This window comes from Rhagoletis zephyria, unplaced genomic scaffold (genome assembly GCF_001687245.7).
Source record: "Rhagoletis zephyria isolate East Lansing unplaced genomic scaffold, Rhagoletis_zephyria_1.1 Rzeph_scaffold_02980, whole genome shotgun sequence".
In the NCBI taxonomy this organism is placed as follows: domain Eukaryota; kingdom Metazoa; phylum Arthropoda; class Insecta; order Diptera; family Tephritidae; genus Rhagoletis; species Rhagoletis zephyria.
The window spans coordinates 9,109-24,410 of record NW_016160064.1 but is presented as its reverse complement, the minus strand read 5'-3'; the positions used below and the strand labels follow the sequence as shown (position 1 = coordinate 24,410).

Below are 15,302 nucleotides of genomic sequence, written 5' to 3'. Positions count from 1 at the left end.
CTGTGAGACAAATGGTAGGGGTCAGTGATCGGGAAGAGTTCAAACTACCGGGGAAAGTTATATCGGTAAAAAAGAAGTTATACGTGTCCCGGCGTTTCGCTGGGTCACGTCTAGGAATCGAGATATATCGATGTGAAGTTAGTAACTATCATATAGGGGAAATTGTCACATTTGGTGGTCTTCTTTTTGACATAACTCGAGAACCACTAGTCCGATTTTGCTCAAACAAATTTAAAAAAATTAAAAATTACAATTCCTTTAATCTGTTCATATAACGTTTTTCTATATAATCAACAGTTTTGCCGGTAAAAATAAATGTATGAAGAAAAAAAATATTTTTTGCCTAAAATATTAAATTTTTTTATTTTTTAAATTCATAAAAAATCCAAAACGGAAAAAAGGCAAGTCGTATTACTTTCACGCAAAGTCACATAACCTTTAAGCAAAATGAGACATAGATCATGAAAATCGATGGACGCGTTTCGCTTTTATTCACAATTAAGTGAAGGTATCTCATTTTGACAAGAATATTGATTTTATGTTTCAATGAATTTGGATAATATTTATTATATATTATTTATTATTAACACGTAAAATTAAAAATTATTACAGGTAATTATTAGGTTATTACATAGATACATAGGTTATAAAAATCGATGAACGCAAAACTTATTTTCGTTTGTTTGCGCCCTTTACTTTCTTGCGTGGTGGTTCGCCCACTTGTTCAGAGTCTGTATCGGATGAGGATCTGTCTTCATCTGGAAAAAATCAATTGTTTTTAATCAGTCAGTTAACTTCATTTTTGTGACTTACCCTCGGAGGAAACTCCCATTGTATATTCTTCTTCTTCATCTTCATTGTCGGGATCGTACGTCTTTTGCGACCACCAACAAATTTCAGCCACCAGCGAATCGAGCCTTTTGCCTTTATATCGCGTTTCCATTGGCATTGCCACTTGATGGAAGCGCTCGCCATGTTCATCCGACTCTGAGACTAGCTGCTTGCTGAAGTATTCGAGATGGTGATGCAAGAAGTGAATTTTGAGGCACATATTCACTCCAATTTTCTGGAAGTAGTGCAACATCTTGGTCACAAGAGCGGGGTAATGCAGTATGAGTAATGCAGTATTTGTTGAAAAAGCTCTTTTGCCACAAACGTAACAAAATAAATTGATATTTTCTGGACAATTTGCACTCATTTCGGTTTTATACTTTTATTACTTTTTCGTCACTTTAAAAAAATCGTACTTTACGCGTTCGGAGAAACTTGTCGAATGACAAAAATCGATCAATGAACACCTATAAATACTACGTAAGTTTCAATATTTTACTGAGAGGTATTTATGAATTGGCGCATCTTTTAAGGGTGGCTATATACCTGATTCGTGTGCGTTTTAAATTCTTCGAAACGTTCTAAAACATGACCACTCATAAATGTGGGTGCAATTTGTGTAAAAAAATCATGCAGGTAGCCAACGGAAAAAACCCAAATAATTAAAAAATTGCACTTTCCTTTTTTCCTTTTAATTATCCACGCACATTTATGACCGTTTTTTAGTTTGTTACCATAAAAATCATATAACCTTTTGTTTATTACTTTTTTTTTAATTCTGACAATCATTAAAAAAAGTCATCAATGTTTTTTCCAAGGAATTTTGAGCATATCTCGAGCAAATTTTTGAAATTCATACCTTTACTTAATTTTGAATAAAAGCGGAACGCATACATTGATTTTCATGATGTATGTCTCATTTTGTTCATAGGTTATGTGACTTTACGTGACACTTTTTTCCGTTTTGGATTTTTTATGAATTAAAAAAAAGAAAATTTAATTTTTAGGCAAAAATATTTTTTTTTTTCTTCATACATTTATTTTTACCGGCAAAACTGTTGAGTATATAGAAAAACGTTTTATTAACAGATTAAAGGAATTGTAATTTTTAATTTTTTTAGATTTGTTTGAGCAAAATCGGACTAGTGGTTCTCGAGTTATGTCAAAAAAAAATACCAGCAAGGTGACAATTTCCCCTATATGATAGTTACTAACTTCAAATCGATATATCTCGATTCCTAGACGTGACCCAGCGAAACGCCACGTGTAACTTGTTTTTGACCGATATAACATTTCCCGTTGGTTTCATCCCATCCCGATTTTGACTGTCGCATAGTGTAATTAATTTTTTAGCTCATGGCGCTAGGTAAAATTTTGACAGCTTCTAAATATGTTTATATTGTTTGGCGGTAATAAAGAGTGAGAATCAAAAGGGGAGCTCAAAAAAGTACACAAAAAACGAACGCAACTTGGAAGTTGCAAAATAAATATACAGCCTCATCATGTATTTCGAACGATAGGGGACCCGAACGATTCGTCTGCAGGCGAATTCTTCTCCGCGTACAATTTTGTAAGTCTAACGATCGCCTTCGTGTAGACTTTTCGTCGATTACGTTGTATTCGTCTAGAATAGCGTTGCCAAATGAAATATTAAGTTATTTTTATATATTTCCTTTAGAATTTTGTTATTTTTAATTTATTTTGGTACACTTTATAGCAAATGAGCATCACCGTCAAATGTTGTTTATTATTTTTGGCATTCATGTGAGAGATTTTTTGTGTTGTTAATTTCGAAAGTTTACTAATTAAAAACAATTTAAAAAATAAAAATGAAAATGAAATGCAAGAGCAGCTGTTCTTTATAATATATAAAACCGCTTCAAAAGGTCCTTGCTTCTTCATAAGCAGTCTTGAATAAAATCGCCTCAAAAGACTTTTGCTTCTCCAAATGTAAATGAAAAGGAAATGCAAGAGCAGTTTGTTCTTTATATTATAAAACCGCCTCAAAAGGTCCTTGCTTCTTCATAAGCAGTCTTGAATAAAATCGCCTCAAAAGATCCTTATTTCTCCAAATGCAATATCCTTGCACCCAAGGAGAAAATTGAATGAAAGGAGCAGCTTGTTCTTGCTTCTCCAAATGCAATATCCTTGCACACAATGAGAAAATCAAATGTAAGAAGTAGCTTGTACTTAATAAGACATCAGATGAAAACCACAATAGGTCCTTGCTTCTTCCAAAAAAAGTCCTCGCACACAAGGAAGAAATTCTATGAAAAATTATATTTTTTTTAAACGCAAGAAAAAATTTTTTCAAAACGACCCGCCTGCTTCGGCGTAACTTATTATGTCAGGGTTTTCATTTATTAGCTACAGATGCATCTGTTATGGATAATGTAGTTGGTTGTGCTGTATATGATATAGTGAGTAATGTTTCTTATCTATATAAAATTAATACTTCTTTTTCTTCGACTTTTGGGGAGTTGGTTGCTCTTAATGAAGCGGTTAGGCTAGCTAAAAGATATAGTTGGAAAAATGTTGCAATTTTTACAGATAGCTTAGCTGCAATTCAAATTTTAGACTGTGATGTTACTAATAATTTTCTTGTTGCTGAATTTCATAATCAGTTAGTTCATTCTTTATTAACAAGTGTTGTAATTGTTTGGGTTCCAAGTCATGTTGGTATTTCTTTTAATGAGAAGGTGGATTTAGCTGCTAAAACGGCAACAAATTTTGGTAGAATATTGGATTTGGATTTTACGCCCCAAGAGGCTTTGTTGAAAATTAGTTTTGAGTTATGGGGTGATGTTAAAGAAAAGATTAAGCAAGCTTGTCCTAACTGGAATTCAGATGTTGTTGATGTGATAGCATCTAAAGATAAAAATCCATGGTTTAGGTCAAAAAAGAATGACTTAGATGTTTTTAGTACAAAGCTTCTGAATAGACTTATTGTGGGTTATACTTATAGTAAGATGTATTTGCATAAATTTAATCGTAATATTTCTACTGATTGTGGTTATTGTGGAGCTAATGAAACCCCTCATCATATATTGTTTGAATGTGTTGGTTTAAATTTTTTCAGAAACAAATTTGAGATTTTTAAAAAATTTAATAATTTGACAGATATTTTTAAAACTAAAAATATGGTGTTTTTTTAAGAAATAGTTTTGTTTTTAAAAGAAGCTAAATTGGATAAAAGATTTTAATTAATGTGTTTCTTAATAAGAATTTGTTATTTCTTGTATGTTTTTCTTGGGTTGATTATATTATTAACTTAGTTTATTGCGTTTTTGTAAATTTATTCATAAAGTTGTTTAGTATTAAGTTTGTAAACCTATCACCCCGTCTTATTGTTGAATTGAGTCACAATCAACCCTTTACAACAACATATGCTTCAATGGATTTTTATATGAGCTACTCTGTCAAGATTTTTATTGCTGTCTGATGTTTATTAACCTGGCATTTTAAGGGCTGTCAAAGAGTACCTTGCCATTTTGTGGGATTTGTGGATTGCATTTCCTATAGCTAAAAAAAAAAAAAAATATGCTATTGCGCTTATGGAAGCTTAAGAATCTGTGGAGGCGGAGAGAAGGGTACTGAGACGGCATTTGCGTGATTGCACAAACGTGATGGAACTCCCAGAAACTGTGTACGTTCAAGCTAAGAAAACAATTTATGTTTACAGATTCATTACAAATTTTGGGATCAATAAGGAAGTGTTTCAGCACATATTCAGCGAGGTTAAATCCCATATGCCCACATCTTACAGAACCACCATCTCCCACCTCAGCCGGTCCCATGGCTTCTCAACCCCAGTTCGGTCAGAATCAAACACTGCTACTCCTATTGCCAGATTTGCATTTGGCAAAGCAAAATTCAATTTATTTGTACCCCATAGTAAATTTTTCTCCCCGTCTCACCACGAAGAAAAAAGTTACCGATTGGAACGCAGCTATTGTATAATAATTATGTATGAGAAATATATTTTTTCGTCTCGCGTCTCGATTATTTGAATTTGATTTTCTAACATTTGGCAACCGTTTTCAAAAAACTAAAACCATGTAAAAGAAAGGTCTTTAATTTGAAACCTCATTTTTTGAAAATCGAACGAACGATACAGATTTGATGACATGAACAATTGTGGCGATAAATATCGCGGTGAAACACTGATCATGAACTTTTTAAGTGACTTAGTACAGGTCGTAGGGCTGTTCGAGTAATTCACGAAACTGCGTTTAAAATTTTTCTAACACCCTCAAAATCTCAACTTATTCTTAAAAACCATTTTTACATGACTTCCTGCGCTAAAAAATTTTCAGCTCCGTTATTTTTTACCCATTTTAAGTTTTTATATTCTTTCTAAATAACATTTGTTATACTTAAGCATAAGTTTTGTGAACACATTGTAAATATGTTGAAAATTTTGGGAATAAATCTGAAATTCACACCAATTTTTATTATTTTTCCACTTCTACAACATTTAATGCGAAAATTTCAAAAAAAAAGTCTCTTTTAGTCATTCCATCAAAAAAAAAGTTTAATTCCGAGTACCGCAACATTTCTTATAACCGTATGGTCTTTACCACAAACATAATATGTTATATATCGTCCCGTTTCTGCCTTAACCACGTATCTAGAATTTTTGGGAAAACTAATATTACCACTTATAACAGCTGTTTAAGCGTCACACTATTTCATAATAGAACAAAGACTTAGTGAGGGTGCCCACTACTGTTAGTGAAACCAGAAATATGAAGTAAAAAATGCGTTTATTGTGTCCTACGGGAAGAAATTAAGCATTTGTTCTTACACTCTCTAAAATACCTCTATTGCATACCTAGGATTTCTCTACATCGAAAAAAAGTATACCCCTATTTTTTTATTTTGAAATCAAGAAATATTTAGAGGTCGCTCAAAGCGCTCAAAGTTTTCCATGTATTTTTATATGGGAAAAATAAAATTTTCCGTAGAAATGGTATAGAATTCTTGAAAATCAATATTTTTCGATCAGAAAACTCTGGTTATCTTCAGAAGACTTTCGATAATAATACCCAATTGTTTATTTAACCATTTTTTAATACTAACGATTTTTTATTGGTCGCCCCATTGCGTTTTCGGGGTTTTTGTGGGTTTTTGGCGGAACTATAAATTATAGTTGCGGTGAAAAAATGGTTAAATAAATAATTGGGTGTTATTATTGGGAATCTCCTGCAGATAAACAGAGTTTTCTGGTAGAAAAATATTGATTTTGAACTATTCTATACCATTTCTACGAAAAGTTGTTTTTTCCCCATATAAAATACATGGAAAACATTGGGCGCTTTGAGCGACCTCTAAATATTTTTGGATTTCAAAATGAAAAAATAAAGGTATACTTTTTTCGGTATAGAACAATCCAAGGGGGTGAGAGCATAAAAATTCCGATTTTACTTTTTCACATGCATTTTTGGACCACCCTAATGTACATATCGTCGTTTAAAGTGCAAAATCGCGTATCAACAAAATGCAAAACCGCGTATCAGCAAAATGCAAAACCGCGTATGTGAAGTTGTAGAAATTATTTTCTAGAGCGTAAAAACACTCATATTTCAAATTGGTTCTCTCTTTTATAAAGCAATCGCATTTCTGGATAGTATATTTCAGGACGAATGGATAAGGATTGAGCCAAGAGCTTGTGTGAGCAAATCTAATGTTTGGCAGCCAATGTCAGTTACGCGGTTTTGCAGAATGACGATACGCGGTTTTGTACTTTAAACGACGATATGTAGTTATAGCCGCAGTTTTGCTAGTCATTAATCTCACCGCGCGTGCATTGGCGTTATCAAACTTCTTTATCATAGAAACTCGATAATATGGCATAGAGGCTTTGTATATTGGAACATTGATTTGTATGGCATATAAAAATATAATAATAATAAAATAATTGCCAATAATGCATTTATTTCATTAATTGTGAATGACTTAAATTGCTTGTGATGTGCTGTATGTGCATTAGTAATTCAATTTCTCTTAAATTTTGCGACTTTTCTATTAGTTTCGCTTATGATTATGTGCAGAATTAATAGTTGAAAATTTATAGGGAAATTTTAAGCGGATCATCAACAGCGTCTTCATCAACCCTGACTTCTATTCTAAAATCCGCCCACTTAACACATAAAAACTGCAATAAAATGTAAACCTTTCCTCGAATCGTTTAAAAAATAGTTTTAATTGGAGAACATAATACAAGAATACAAGATTGCTCCTGGGTACCTCACCTTGGTCGACATATGGAAAATTTTTAATCAAAAAAGGCTCCAGGAACCTAGCCAATAGTCGGCGGGTGAAGTAGTTACTGAAAAGTACTGTATGTATGTGTGTATGTATGTTCATATTGGAAACTATAACAATTGAGCTAAGAAATATAAAATACCGCACTATGACGAAAACGTAAAACTCGTAAGTTTTTTTCTATATTTTTCACTACTATGCCATTCGAACGGCTCAAATTTAAGGTTGCGCATTAATAATATAAATAAATGAATTAACTGGAATGAAGATTTTCATCATCACACATAACGTTGTGTCCTCTCTGCCATAAATTTGGTTAATTAAGCGCGGTTGACAAGCTTTAAGCAGTACTTGGCAAAAGTTCTCTATTTGGTGCTAATTTACTTAACGCTCACATTCTTTAATAGTTTATTAACTCAAAGCTCCAAATAATTTATAATCTGAACATTCAATAACACTGTACGGCAAAATCAACTTTTTTTCTGGGTATTGGANATGATGATGATTTTCATCATCACACATAACGTTGTGTCCGCTCTGCCATAAATTTGGTTAATTAAGCGCGGTTGACAAGCTTTAAGCAGTACTTGGCAAAAGTTCTCTATTTGGTGCTAATTTACTTAACGCTCACATTCTTTAATAGTTTATTAACTCAAAGCTCCAAATAATTTATAATCTGAACATTCAATAACACTGTACGGCAAAATCAACTTTTTTTCTGGGTATTGGACCAAACCAATTTTTTTTAAGAGAATGAGTCATAGGTAAAAAGTGATTTCTGCGTTTTTCGAAGTTAGCCTCCGAAATCGAGATATGGGCCTTCGAAGTTCGAAATAGGACCTTTGGTAAAAAATTATATTTAATTATTGCATGTAAATAACTAAAAACCTAAAAACATAGACGTAGTCTTCCTTTTGCTCTTATTTAAACGGTATATAGCTTTTTTTGTGCAAACTTATATTACAGGTGCTATAAGGGGTCAAAGTTCAGGTCTTCGAAAAATTAAATTCCTTATATTGCAAAAAATTTTGAACAGATTTTAAACAATTTACATCGTTGTAAAGGTGATTAACCCCCCTTTTTTCTGATATGCATATTTGTATACTTCGAATATAAAAATTTAAGCAAAAACACAATTTAAATGAAAAAATGCCTTTTTTTACAAAAAAAAATATTTTGAAAAAAAAATTACTAAGCGATTTTTAAAAAATTGATATCGTTGTAAGGATGATTAAATCCCCTTTCTTCTGATTTGCATATTTGTATACGTCGTATATAAAAATTTGAGAAAAAACACATTTAAAGGAAACAGTACCTTTTTTTANATACTAAGCGATTTTTAAAAAATTGATATCGTTGTAAGGATGATTAAATCCCCTTTCTTCTGATTTGCATATTTGTATACGTATAAAAATTTGAGAAAAAACACATTTAAAGGAAACAGTACCTTTTTTTATAAAAAAATATTTTAAACAAAAAAAAATACTAACCGATTTTTTGAAAATTGGTATCGTTGTAAAGGCAATTAAAATCCTTTCTTGTGATATGCATATTTGTATACTTCGTTTATAAAAATAAAAATTAAAAAATTTTTTTATAAAAAAATAATATTTAAAAAAAAAAATTTGCAACCTATTTTTAAACAATTGATACCGTTGTAAAGACGATTAAACCCCCTTTCTTCTTATATGCATATTTGTATACTTCGTATATAAAAATTTTAGAAAAAACACTTAAAAGTAAAAAATAACAATTTTTTCTTGTAAAAATTTTTAATCTAAAAAATTACTAGTTGGAAATACAATTGAATACTTTATTTCAATAAAACAGAAAATTACCTTTATTTTTTATATATAACCTGTTATGTTAAAAATCAAAAACCGTGGTGTTTTTATATTTTTATATGCCTTAGACTTCTGTTACATATATGAAAGGCTCCTGAAAGGCTATGATGGTACTCCGGTCCAAGAAATGAATTACTCGCACTTAGTAACAAGTTATTTATTAGTTCAAAAGTTAATAATTTAATTAATTGGAATGTTAATATTTAAAAGAAACACTGATGTTGTACTCGTAACGCGTCGTAGCACACACTCGTGCCGCTGTCTCGCAACCGACCGACTCAACTGAAGAAAAAGGGTTGCCAACCTTACAGTTCGGCCTTTCCTGAAGCTTCGGAACGACCACGTTCCGCTGTCGACGGATCTTCGCCGCTTTCAGAATCGCTGGTTTCGTCATCATCGTACATTTGTGGTAAGGCGCACCACGGTTTCATTTTGTCACTAGCGTATACGGAAGAGTACTTTCGCTGTGTTCGTCGAGAGCCAGGAATACCCTGCACCACATAACGATCGCTGTTTAGTACTTGGGTAATTGGAATATTCGACAACACCCAAATCGTTGATGCTATATTTGGTTGGTACTGCGTGCTTTTCATCAAACCGTTGCTTAGCTTTGAGGTGTTCCTCTTTTATGCGTGCTGCTGCTGTTGTACGTAGTTCGTTCAAATTGGCGTTTGATGTTTCATCGTGTTGTAATGCTAGGACGATTTTATTTTTGAGGATATCGCGTGGCTGGAAACCGAAGAGTAACTCTTGAGGTGTACGTGATGTCGTTTTGTTTTTCATACTGTTGATTGACCATTGGATATTTCGAAGTGATTCATCCCAGCGTTTATCGTTGTTGACGGATGGCAAGAGCATTGACAAAATGGTTCGATTACAACGCTCAACCATTCCATTAGCTCGAGGCGTTCTCACGGCGTTTGAAATATGTTTTATGTCGTTCTCCTTACAAAAGCCTTCAAATTCCTTGGACGTATACGCCGTACCACGATCAGATATAATGCGTTCAGGCATACCCAAGAAACTGCTGATGTCGTTGAATACGTCGATTACGTGTCTCGTCGCGGTGCTTTTAACTGCACGTATGATAGCAAAACGTGTAAATGCGTCGATTATAACGAGNCGTGTAAACGCGTCGATTATAACGAGGATATGCTCGTTACGTTTCGCACTTTTTGGAAATGGTCGAAGGTGGTCCACATGCACCGTTCTAAAGGGTATTGGCTCCACATCACCCACGTGAAGCTCACATTCTTTCTTGTCACCAGGAACTTTGTTGTAGGTGCATTCGATACATGACTTAATATACGATTTCACGAAATTTCGCATACGAGCAAACCACATATGCTCGCCTATACGTTGAAGCGTTTTCTCTAGTCCAAGATGCCCAGCTTTGTCGTGCGCATTGTGCACAACTTGCCTACGTAAAGCTTTTGGTACCACCCAAGCGTTTTTACCATTGACTACCTTTAACAATCTACCATTATTTAGATGGAAGTCCTTCGTTGTAGATTTGTCCCCCCGTCGTATTTTGCCGACTATTTCTCTAATGTGTTCGTCTTGCAACTGCATTCCAAACAACCAATCTTCTTCAGCTATTTGCACTTTGTCGGTTCGTAACGATGCTGTTTCGATTTCACGCGATTCTTCAGCAGGCATTCGGCTCAACGCATCTACATGCGCCATTCGCTGCCCACTGCGATGCTCAATTTCAAGTTCATAATCCTGAATACGCAACCACCACCTCGCGATCCGCGGCACTAACTCACGTTTTTTCATTGTAGTTTTTATAGCGTTACAGTCAATGATTACTATTGTTGGCTTGCCATAAATGTAGTATCTAAATCTCTCGACGGATTCGACGACCGCAAGCGTCTCCAGCTCGTAGCTGTGATACTTTTTCTCCGCGTCTGTGGTCGCGCGACTATAGTATATGACTGGTTTCCAGTTTTCGTTTTCTTTTTGTAACAACACGCCGGCCAGACCGACTGAGCTCGGGTCAGTATGCACTTTGTATTCCGCATCAACTCGAAATGCAGTCATCACTGGTCGAGACACTAAAANTGTTGACGGATGGCAAGAGCATTGAAAAAAATGGTTCGATTACAACGCTCAACTATTCCATTAGCTCGGGGCGTTATCACGGCGTTTGAAATGTGTTTAATGTCGTTCTCCTTACAAAAGCTTTCAAATTCCTTGGACGTATACGCCGTCCCACGATCAGATATAATGCGTTCAGGCATTCCCACGAAGCTGCTGATGTCGGTGAATACGTCGATTACGTGTCTCGTCGCGGTGCTTTTAACTGCACGTATGATAGCAAAACGTGTAAACGCGTCGATTATAACGAGGATATGCTCGTTACGTTTCGCACTTTTTGGAAATGGTCGAAGGTGGTCCACATGCACCGTTCTAAAGGGTATTGGCTCCACATCACCCACGTGAAGCTCACATTCTTTCTTGTCACCAGGAACTTTGTTGTAGGTGCATTCGATACATGACTTAATATACGATTTCACGAAATTTCGCATACGAGCAAACCACATATGCTCGCCTATACGTTGAAGCGTTTTCTCTAGTCCAAGATGCCTGCGCATTGTGCACAACTTGCCTCCGTAAAGCTTTTGGCACCACCCAAGCGTTTTTACCATTGACTACCTTTACCAATCTACCATTGTTTAGATGGAAATCTTTCGTTGTAGATTTGTCCCCCCGTCGTATTTTGCCGACTATTTCTCTAAAGTGTTCGCCTTGCAATTGCATTCCAAACAACCAATCTTCTTCATCAATTTGCACTTTGTCGGTTCTTAACGATGCTGTTTCGATTTCACGCGATTCTTCAGCAGGCATACGGCTCAACGCATCGACATGCGCCATTCGCTGCCCACTGCGATGCTCAATTTCAAGTTCATAGTCCTGAATTCGCAACCACCACCTCGCGATTCGCGGCACTATCTCAGGTTTTTTCATTGTAGTTTTCATAGCGTTACAGTCAATGATTACTTTTGTTGGTTTGCCATAAATGTAGTATCTAAATCTCTCGACGGATTCGACGACCGCAAGCGTCTCCAGCTCGTAGCTGTGATACTTTTTCTCCGCGTCTGTGGTCGCGCGACTATAGTATATGACTGGTTTCCAGTTTTCGTTTTCTTTTTGTAACAACACGCCGGCCAGACCGACTGAGCTCGGGTCAGTATGCACTTTGTGTTCCGCATCAACTCGAAATGCAGTCATCACTGGTCGAGACACTAAAATCGTTTTTAGTGTATTAAATGCACTTTCTTGAGCTTCAGTCCAAACGAATGTTTAATTTTTACGCAGTTATCGATTTAACGGAGCGGCTATTAATGCATAGCCCGGAACAAATTTACGAAAGTAACCGCTGAGTCCGAGAAACTGTCTTACTTCGGTTACACTTGTTGGCGTTTTATAATCGCGTATCGACAAAGTTTTCGCTAAACCTGGGGCAATACCGTCAGGAGTTAGCTCATGACCCAGGAATTCAATTGTATATTTCAAAAACTCGCATTTTTGTATATTCAACGTTACGTTTGTTCCGCGAAGAGCACTTAACACTCGATGTAGTTTTTCATACATTTCATTTATCGTTTGACTGGCGATTAAAATATCGTCCATATAGTTCATCATATTGTCATTCTTAACACTTTCTTTTATTTTGGCAATTAATCGCTGAAACACTACAGGTGCGTTTTTTAGCCCAAAAGGCATTCGCTTAAATTCAAATAACCCCTGCGTCGTTACAAACGCAGTATATTTCTGACTATATTTCGCGATAGGTATTTGGTAATACCCGCTATATAAGTCTAACACTGTAAAATACATGTACTGCTTAGCATTTTGCAGCTGTTCCTCAATATTTGGCATTGGGAAAACTTCTTTACGCATGTGTAAATTCAACCGCCTGAAATCAACACACAAACGCTCACTTCCGTTTTTCTTTTTAACTAAAATGATTGGGCTTGCATATTCAGAGTTGGATTTACTAATAATGTCACACTCCAAGAGTTCATTAATCATATCCGCTATAATTTCTTTTTTAGGCTCAGGAACCCCAAATGGTTTCTGCGCGATCGCAACGTCAGTATAAAGATCAATTGTCATCCCGACCAATTCGGTTTTACCTATCTCATGCATATTTGTTGCGAAAATATCGCCGTAATTGTTCAACAGTTCAACCAAATCATTTTAACACGTAAATCGTCAGTACCGCATTTGAAATCATCGATATTAAATTTATTATCGCTCGCAAACGTAATACGGCCATCTACGATAACAGCCCGCATGTCATTAAAAAGGTCCTGACCCAATAGTACATCCGCCGTTAAAAGTTCGTCGTCTACCGCAAACAGAGTAACGAATCGCTTTAAGTTTTCAATCTGTAATTGAACAGGAATTTTTGCGTGCGCGTATATAACACCACCGCAAAAACCACTTATCTTCAGTGCGCATTTTTCTTTCTCACAGCTTAACTTGTTTGCTACGGTAGCTCTGACCATGCTGCACTTACTACCCTTGTCAATAAATGCCATAAATTGTTGCCCGTTTACAACGACACATTGCTCAAAAATGTTATTCGTTATTATTTCTCGCTGTGCATTTGTTTTCCTTATTGCCATTTTCTTTTTTCCGCAATTTTCGGGTTCATTTTCAGGATGCACTTTGTCGCAATCCACACACCTTCGCCTGCGTTGTGGTTTCGGGCATTTACTCGAAACATGTCCTTTTTGTTGGCAATTGTAACAAATGATTTGCTTGCTTTTACCACCCTTATCGCTTATTTATGCTTGTCTCACTTTCAGAGGATTTTTCATATTTACCCGAACGCGTCGGAATGTTTTTTGTATAATCGGTTATTGTTTGGTGGAATTCGTGCAATATTTTAAAACGAGTAGTTGCTATAGCCACTTGTAGTTCACGATGTTTCAACCCATCTCTAGCATATTTCACAACTGCAGACTCTCTTAATGCATACCGCTTTCCTAACGCACTCACACGAAAGCAATAGTCCAATAAGTTTTCATTTGGCCTACGCACTGCCTGACTCAGTTTGTAGTGTATGTCAGCTTCATCCGGAATACAGCTGAACTCTTCACACAAACTTTGTGATAGTTCATTCCAATTGGAGTACAATTTGTCTGCCGAATTGAACCAAAGTTTTGCGGCGCCTTTGAGTCGACTATACACAGCCAACAACAAGCACTTTTCTTCCCACTTATAGGCACTGATCGCACCATTCACTCTATCTACGAATTGCTCGACGGTGATTGACGAATCGTTCGTTGGATCGAAGTCCGGTGTCGTCTTGCAATTTCTTTTACAGAATAATTACTTTTATTCGCACTTGTACTTGGTGACTCTAAAGGCCGGTCCACATAGAACTTTCGCGTTGGCTTTGGCGTTGGCGTTGGTTTGACAGTACGTACGTCAAAAGTATGCTTGCTACAATGAACGCTTGGCAGCGAATGCTTGGGCCACTAAATTAACATACTAACGACAGATAAATTAATATTTCATAACAATAACTGCATTAAAAACGATATTTTGTGCCCGCACTTGATTAAAAAGGAAAAATATTTCACATAATTTTATTTATTTACAACAGCTGACAAGCAACGCACGTGAAAAGTTGAGAGTTGGCCATCTTTTTGCTTTGTGTTGGCGTGAGCGTTGTCGAATTTTAGCTATGTGGACGGCTGCATTTAAATGCATGTATTCATAGTCAGCTGTTGAAGCGACGCCAACGCCAACGCAACGCCAAAGTTCTATGTGGACGGGCCTTAAGCGTGTTTGTTCCGCATGAGAGTTTGAAATACTCGCATTAGCACTAATTGGCGTATTTGTGTTCGACTGCATCAGCTGCAACACCGAGCTGAACATTTCGCGTAACTCGTTTATTTGACATTGCACATTCGTTTGAGTAAAATCGATCACATCCGCACCAACAGCTTCACTCAGTCGCAAAATTAGTTCATTTTTATGCCCTTCTGTCTCTAGACCTCTTTCGCTAAGCAGCTCTTTTATTTCGGACAGCTTTAAACTGCTAATTTTCATTACCGGCAATTTGATTGTTTACGTTTTTCTTTTTGTACAGAATTCTAATTAGAATTCAATTCGCTTTTGTTTTGCTTATTATTTCCAATGTCGCACTATGCTATTGCATTCACACTTGCATGTTTTCGCTACCGTTCAGGGATATTAATCGATCGTCCCTTTTATACTACCGTAACGCTTATGCTCTTGAATATTAGTTCACAATTTTCCTTTGTATCGTTCTTCGCAAATAGAGGATATTATACGTTCATCCTATTCTCGCGTATGACAAATTTACGTTAGATGTTG

The 15,302-nt window shown here is 35.7% G+C and overlaps 1 protein-coding gene and 1 pseudogene across 1 annotated transcript; both read right to left on the bottom strand.

The window, feature by feature from the left end:
• Window positions 1-613: 613 nt before the first annotated feature.
• LOC108368161 (uncharacterized) lies at window positions 614-9,373 on the bottom strand. The gene is made up of 3 exons (XM_017622945.1): window positions 9,252-9,373; window positions 814-1,004; window positions 614-758 (listed from the first exon to the last, which is right to left on the bottom strand). The coding sequence occupies exons 1-3, from the start codon at window positions 9,371-9,373 to the stop codon at window positions 670-672; spliced, it is 402 nt and encodes a 133-aa protein (XP_017478434.1). The 3' UTR covers window positions 614-669.
• Window positions 9,374-13,730: 4,357 nt separating this feature from the next.
• LOC108368160 (uncharacterized) lies at window positions 13,731-15,032 on the bottom strand (annotated as a pseudogene).
• Window positions 15,033-15,302: the final 270 nt, after the last annotated feature.

Bases quoted from the DNA above. Each gene is read 5' to 3' on its own strand.
- LOC108368161 (XM_017622945.1), bottom strand. From the start codon at position 9,373: ATGAAACCGTGGTGCGCCTTACCACAAATGTACGATGATGACGAAACC. The intron at 1,005-9,251 runs GTAAGGTTGGCA...CGAATACTTCAG, and splicing joins GCTTCAGGAAAGGCCGAACT to CAAGCAGCTAGTCTCAGAGT. The intron at 759-813 runs GTAAGTCACAAA...GATTTTTTCCAG, and splicing joins AATGGGAGTTTCCTCCGAGG to ATGAAGACAGATCCTCATCC.